At 42.9% G+C, this 7365-nt stretch overlaps 1 protein-coding gene across 24 annotated transcripts in view; it reads right to left on the reverse strand.

The window, feature by feature from the left end:
• CADPS (calcium dependent secretion activator) overlaps positions 1-7365 on the reverse strand; it is a 220847-nt gene that overhangs the window by 59074 nt on the left and 154408 nt on the right. For 7 of the 24 annotated variants that reach the window (XM_037383063.1, XM_037383062.1, XM_037383066.1 and 4 more), the window contains one exon: positions 1179-1283. The exons of the other annotated variants lie outside the window; for them this stretch is intronic. In XM_037383063.1, coding sequence (XP_037238960.1) covers positions 1179-1283 — 105 coding nt within the window. The remainder of the gene's footprint in view (positions 1-1178; positions 1284-7365) is intronic. 24 annotated transcript variants of the gene reach the window in all.

Raw genomic sequence — 7365 nt, forward strand, 5'->3', positions numbered from 1 at the left:
CAGCGGAGAAACCCCAGCCTCGCTCAGGGCTTGGCCAGTTTTGAGGACTTAATTTTCCCCCTCAAAATCTTGCCTGTTCCTAGTTTTCCCCAAATAGCTGCTTAAAGGTAACAAATTTCCCACAAAAGCCATATTTTCCCAAATGATCGTATTTGGGTGTCTGAGCGAGAGGTACCACAGGCTGGTTTTCAGAGGAGCTCAGCAAACCAGTCAGCTGAAGTGTGGCATCGCAGGCACTCAGCTTGGCTGAGAGATGCAACATGGTAAAGCACCGTGCAAATGAACTCTCCATTTTTGCTGATTTATGCCAAATATCAAGGCCTTGGGGGTTGCTTCTCCAGTTTTCCTTTTGTTTCCTGTATCACCAGAAACAAAGAAAAAAAAATAATCCAGGTTCCCCTTAATATAATCTACTGGGCAAACACTGAAACTGGAGAACTGCTGGTTAACTCCTCACTCTTTCTCCTATTCAGTCCAGCACCTCACCAGATACCAGAAGCAGAAACCTCTTCCTTTTGCAAAAGGAGCCCAAAGTCATGTCCCTTAGTAAGCTCTGGTTGTTTCTGCACCTCTGAAGCCAAGGGGAAGCTTCTGCATTGATCAGAGCAGCATCAGGCCCATTCTCATTTGCAACACTGATCTGCTCTCAAATACAACTAAAAGACAAAAGTGTTAATAAGAACAACTGCTCAGAGATGCTGTCTTTAAAGAAAATATTGATGCTTATACAACTTTGGCAGCCAGCAGATGTCAATCTTAATTTTTTTTCTTCTTATTTTAAATATTTCCCTGGTTAAGTTACTATACATCAGAATATTCTGCTAAGATAGCTGGAGCACTGACAGTTACATGAAACGTATACGATATACTTATCAAACATTTCATCCAACATCATGTAAAGCTCATACATATTTATAGTTTTCATGCAAAATGTTATGCAACAACAATGTTATTTTGTGCTGACGTTGATATTTGAAAATGTTGCATATGTCAGACATTGCTAGACAAAAAAATGTGGACATTTTGAAATAAATGCTACCTCTAAATCTCTAAAACCTACCACATCGCGCTAGGTATTTTGTATAAAGCTGCACGTGAGAATTAGCTTTCTACTGCTACACAAGCAACTGCTAGACTAGAAAACCACTGAATAAAAGGAAGGAAGACTATTACAGTACTTGGCGGCTGTTTGGCCATGCCTTTGAGCATGTGATTTATCATGTTAGTCTGCGTTTGAGGAGATGATGGTGGCCCAGCCGGTGGCTTAGGCTTGGACGGACGGGCTGCTTGTGCATGACGGAGAGAGACGCCAAAAGTAAAGAGACAAATGACTTCATCAACAGTGACAAAAAGATGGAAACTTCGAAAGGAACATAAGCAGAAATGATCAAATACAAATGGAATAAGCTGCTGGGTTTTTGCTTATCAGTACTCAAAGTATTACACAGTAATGACACCATTTGACAACACATATTCTAGAAGTCAGCAGGTTCAACATCCTACAGTACCGTGCAATCAGAAAGCTAAAAATTCAATGCAAGTATGAAACTGCACTTCATGCAGCCGCAGGAGGAAACCGAGAAAGGTTAATTCAGTTAAAACTCTGGAATTCAGAAAAGGTGAACTAAAAAAGATGACTTCAAGTCAGCACCCTGATGCTTAGGTACATTTAGCAATAGAATAACGAGCCACAGCAATTAATTGCTTTGCAAATATCAATTACACATTTTAGAATTAAACGTCACTGTTGGTTAAAGGGAGCTATAAAATATTCTTGTGCAATTTAAACATGTAAAAAAATCTGTCACTTAAAAATGTGTGGTTCCTGATCGTTTCCAGCTCATTTAATTATTTTCAACTTGGAATTCTAGTGGCTTTTATATTCTGGGTTGAATCATATATAAAAACTTGCCAGCTCTATCAAATATGTTACTTGCTATTCCAAATGTTAGAATACTGCAATCAGGACTTGACCCATCTGTCATATAGTTTACAATATCAGCATAGGAAAAATTCAAAGAAAATAGCCTTTCCTTTTACATACACTCAGAGAATAAATTATATACTGTGAATATATTAACACAATAGTTTCTATTCCATTTAATAACAGTTTTTAGCAGCATTGTGACTATTTTTAATCATGCCATTTGCTAGGAATCTGGCATATTTATCTGGACATTCTATTGCCAAAAGTCCTTGCCATTTTGCTTGCATTTTCCAGTGGGGGAAAAAAAAATCGGTTGGCTTGTGCAAAGTAGATTTCTGATTGCTTTTAATTCTCACAGAATTATAACACTTATCAAAGTATAATAAAGAATATTTGAGTTAAGAGTATGAGGTTGGTTCCCCTCTCCATACATAGAGATAGAAATACATACGTATATAAACACCATACAATGCACACACACACACACACACACATTTTTAGTCTTTTAAGCTGTGTAATGATTTAATTCAGACTCTCAGTTTTAAGCTACTGGTTCCTAGCTTTTTTTGGTTGTTATTTTCTCATAACAAGAAATGCAAATCTATTCGTTCGTCTCTGGAGTCATGCTGATCCTTGTTCAACGTTTACCAAAGGTGGCTTTGTCCCCAGAAGCAAACCTCTCAGCCTCAAGTGAACAAAAATAACTGCTTTTTGGGCATTGGCCTCATGGCTTCCACTCTAATTTAAAACATAAGCAAGAATTTGGCTGCTCACTGATGGCTCCGGACTTCAACGTGTAGATATAGGAAGACTATTTTACTGCCCATCGCTATGGAGAGCAGCTTGTGCCGCCATCCCCAGATGGGAAGGGACCATGGGGAGAGGGGACCACACACCTCCTCCCACCCACACCTGGCAACTGCGTGGTGGGAATCCCTCGCCACCCAGGGGAGTCCGTCAGGCTTCAAAGCTGGGAGCGTCAAAGAAAGACAGCTCCTCCTGAGAGCATCAAAGCCAGGATAACATCGCATCTCAGAACTGCATCCCACTGCCATCTCTCAGTGCTGTGACCCTCAAGCACCCTCAAACGTGAGTCCATCCCCTGCCTCCTCAACAGCTACCCATTGAAAAACACATCTCAGTCTTCACGGATGTCCGGACCCCACAGTGTTGAACTGGCCTGACTTGTGCAAGTGTTTTCTGTCCTAGGGAAAAGACATTAACAGAGAAGGAAGAGGAGGAAAAGGCAAGAGATGCAGCAGCACCGGGACTTCACAGATCTCTAGTGCAGCGTGTATAGAACAGCTTGGAGGAGGCTCCTGCTGTGCAGTTGTCAGCACGTACCCTGGGGTGGCTTTCACTTCTCTCGGGAGGCCTGTGAGAGCTCCCCCCCAGCACTGTGCCCCTGCTCCTGGCATCTCCCTGCCACCACCGCCTCTCGAAAACAAGCTTCCACAAGGGATTACAGCAGGTTAAGCAGCAAACTCTTGATGTAATTCTGATCTGGCCCAATCTGCACAAATATTCAGCTCTTTTGAGCGTTCAAATTTTTTAGACCTAAATCCAAGGCTCTTGCACGATGGCTGCAAAACCACCTGAAGGTGAACGAGAGGAGAGGGAAAGTCCTCTGCCTTCCTGGGGGTACCGAGCACCTCGTGAGCCCCAACCCACATGTTTCTTTGTTGCCTCTTTATTGCAAGAAAATATAAAAGATTAAGGTCTAGCTAAGGACAGCGATTAATTTCCTCTGTAAATTAGAAATGGGGGAGTGACTGCAATGCCCTGTAAGGCAAGGGAGTTTACCTGTTTCTCCAGGTCCGGGTCTTGGAGATGATACATGAGGACCCTTTCACAGGGTGTCTTGGCTCCTGCTCAGAGCCAGGGAGTTGCATAAGGCTGGATGGGTTTTACGGCATTTTCCAGCGATCAGTTGCAGTGTGTGTGGCAGGTTTTGTTTCACTTCGGCTTTTCTTTCTTCCCTGTCCTTTTCCTAATCCCTTGCTACAGCATTTAGCATCAGAAATGCTCTTGTATTTTGCTCATGTGTCAAATGGCTAAGGTTTAAATGCTTCCATCACTGAAACCACAGGCAGGGGCAGCTTCCTCCTTCCTTACAACCTGACAAAGTCTTTTCCAGACAAACTTCTGCCAAAGGTTTTTAAGCTTTTTAAGGATGATACCTGCAAATAAGATCCTGGCAAAAACTTGGATTACTTGGCAAATTATGGTGTTGCGCTTGCAATAAGCTTCAGCCTGCAACGCATGTAACAGGTATATTAAAAGATCTGCACTACTCTGGTATGTATATTGCATACAATTCATTGTGTGTGACTCTTTACAGACTGAAAGGTTTTCAAACTACATATTTCTCACTCAGCACCGTGATTTCTGGTGGATGGATGTGCTATGAACACATCAGCAACAGTGAGAATTGCACTTGCCTTAGGAGAAGAGCATTGTTGACTTTTCATATTTTTTAAAAGCATAGCCACTGGCTCAATGATTTCTTTTAATAATTAAAAATACACAACCCCTGCCAAAGGCTTTGGAATACAAGTGTTATGTGTGTGTTCATTTGCGAGCCAATCATGAAAATGATAAAAAGAGCTGCTGTTCTGAAGATAACTATAAAGAATAATGGACTTAGCCTGAGGATGAGGCAAGCAGCCTTTTATTATATTTGTGAGGTGAATTTGCATGTAACTGAAAGGGATTTCTGTGATGGCATTTTTTTCTTTCAAAATAAGATGTGTTACCTCAAAAGAAAGAAACATTCATAGAAATGTGGGGGGTTTTTTTTCAACTCAGAAGGAGACTCTAATTCAGCTCTCAAATCTCAGCATGCTGAAAAGAGAACTGATCTCCTGACTTTCTGATGATTATTCAGCCTCGTGAAGAATTTTTGCATACCAGAACTGTATCTCATGCCTCAGGCAGCAAGTTGCTCTGCAGTTGGGAAGAGACTTGTAGAAAGATAACAGCACAATGCAGATCTTTGTGATTTCTGATGCTCTTGCAATAACTTTGATACTGCTTTAAACACTGCCTTTGAAAGGGCACAAGGAAACCTCAAAAGCTGCGTAACAATTCTTCATTAAATACAACCAAATGCCACTTCAAGGAAGGAAATAAATAAAGCGGCAGTTCAGCAGCACACGAATACAGGTAGTAGTCATGCCTGAGTTAAAAGTGTGTGACTGATTTATGACTTCAGTCTCCAGTGCTGCATACAAAGACTGATGTTTTCATACGTTTTGCATCCATATTTATTTGAGGAACGTAATTGTATTTTCTTTTTAAGCTTTGTGGTTTACCACAAATGCTGGGAGTGATTGCTCAGCAGTGGCTCGGCTCACAAATCACTCTGTCTCAGACCAGGTTAAGCAACAGGCAGCTCAGCTCCTAATCCTTCAGTGCACTCACTAAGAGTTATGGATGTGTGCACAGAGCTTCCCAGGCTGAGATCCAGAAATAGGGAAGGCGAGTGACGTACAGTGAGCATGGGGACCGTGATATGGGCCAGTACAAATGCCTTCAAAAATACCACTGCTTCTTAACAATCTGCTGTATTGCTCTAGTCAAAAACCGACCTCTTCTGCACCCGCTTCCTCAGCTGAGGACACTTTCCATGCCTGCTGGGGCGAGCGCTATGTACAAGATGCTCCACAGCCAGCGCCAGCCGAGGCTGACGCAGCCGAAGCCACCACGCTCAGTCCCTCTCCTGTGGGTGCACTCGGGTCCCCAGCCTGTCACAGGCACTGAGAGATGCCTGCCTCTGCACGGGCACCACGGCTCCCCTCACTGCTCTGTGGGGTTTTGGCTCTGCACCCACCCTGGCACCACTGCTGGTTGTGTTTTTGAGGGAAGCCAGGCTTCCCCGCCAGCCTGGCCGGGGGGACAGACCTGGGGAGGACAGTGCATGCCAGCAACGCAGCGTCATGAGATGCTGTGCCGCCGCAGCCCTGCTTGCCTGGATAGGGGAGTGGGAGGCTGCCAGCCAAGCAAAATCCTGACATTTCTGGACATCCCAAGAGTAGCTGATTTCCCTTGGTGACAGGGCAATAGGACTTTAGTGGATCCCTTTGCTCTCCAGTTACTTTCCACTTGCAGTCTGTGCCCCATTGCTCTGCCACCCTGGCAGTAAGCACTGAGGCAAGACCTGCGTCCATCCCCACATCTCCTTCACTTCTCCTCTCTGTGCATCAACTCAGCAGTACCATGAGAAGTCTCTCTTTACAGAGACCAAAACCAAACCACAACATGAGAAATACTCAGTCCAAAAGCAAACAAACCAAAAAAACCTTATAGCAAAATATACTTAAAACCTATACACAACGAATCGTCAAACTGACAGCTGTGGCCTTGGCTGGCACCATCCCTAAGGCTGCCTGTACCCAACTCCAGCAGCACAAAGTGGCACCAGTGTTGATGGGATCCCTCAGTGCCACAGCACTCCAACACAGTGCAGCACATCTCACAAATCCTGTGCTTAAGGGATGAAGAAGTTATTCCTTTCTAAAGGAACGATGGATTCCTGACTTATATAAATAAGCAGACAAATACTTATCAAAAGGTTGCACTTCTTAATCTGAGTGTTAGTAGTTTTGTCTGATTAATAATTCAAGCAAGTCATTCATCTTTAATTGTTTTAGCATAGTGTTCTATTTAATGTTCTATTTCAATACTTTTAAAGCAAGGCAAGAGACTACACACTTTTCAGGAGAAAGGACATCAAAGGGTGACATTTGTGTGTTTAAAAAGAAGTTGTTTTCAGCATCTTATTTTTATTCTTGCTTCTGGCAAAATAAATAAAAAGTCAGGCCAAACCCCAGTCACTTTTGACTCCACTTAAGCTGAGGAACTGGTTTCAAGTTGAGTCCTGCTGACCTTGCCTGAAAATTTTTAAAGACAACGGAAGATTTGTGGGCACAAAGCAGCAGAGTCACAACTCCCTGCGTCCTTTCACTCGCTCCAAGCATCAAGAAGAAGCAGTTTTATTTTTAAACGAGCTGGGCTGTAGAAACGTCCTTCTGAATTTCTAAACTGTAAGCACACGACGAGCCACTGCGTGATGCTCAGTGCATTTATTGTGCTTAACCACAACAGCCTGCGCTCACTTTGATGTGCCATAGTTAATGGTAATAGCTGGGATTGTTCTATTTGCTATTTGTTTATTTGCAAGCCTCATAGGCGTAAGGAAAAAATATTCTCCATTTTCTAAATATTTATTGCTATTCAAAATTAATTTTACTGTCATGCAATAGCTCTAGATCATGGCCCAAATTTGAGCTGCGAAGGTCTGGGGAAGCCAGGGCAGAACTTGCACTGCTTTTTAAAAGCAATTTCTTTTTGCAAACAGAGTTGAAATCAACCTGATCCTCCCCACCCCCCCCAAACAGAACAATCTACTCACAAAAAGAAATGAACAGTTCAGGTTT

The sequence above is a fragment of the Falco rusticolus genome, chromosome 4 (genome assembly GCF_015220075.1).
Source record: "Falco rusticolus isolate bFalRus1 chromosome 4, bFalRus1.pri, whole genome shotgun sequence".
NCBI lineage: Eukaryota > Metazoa > Chordata > Aves > Falconiformes > Falconidae > Falco > Falco rusticolus.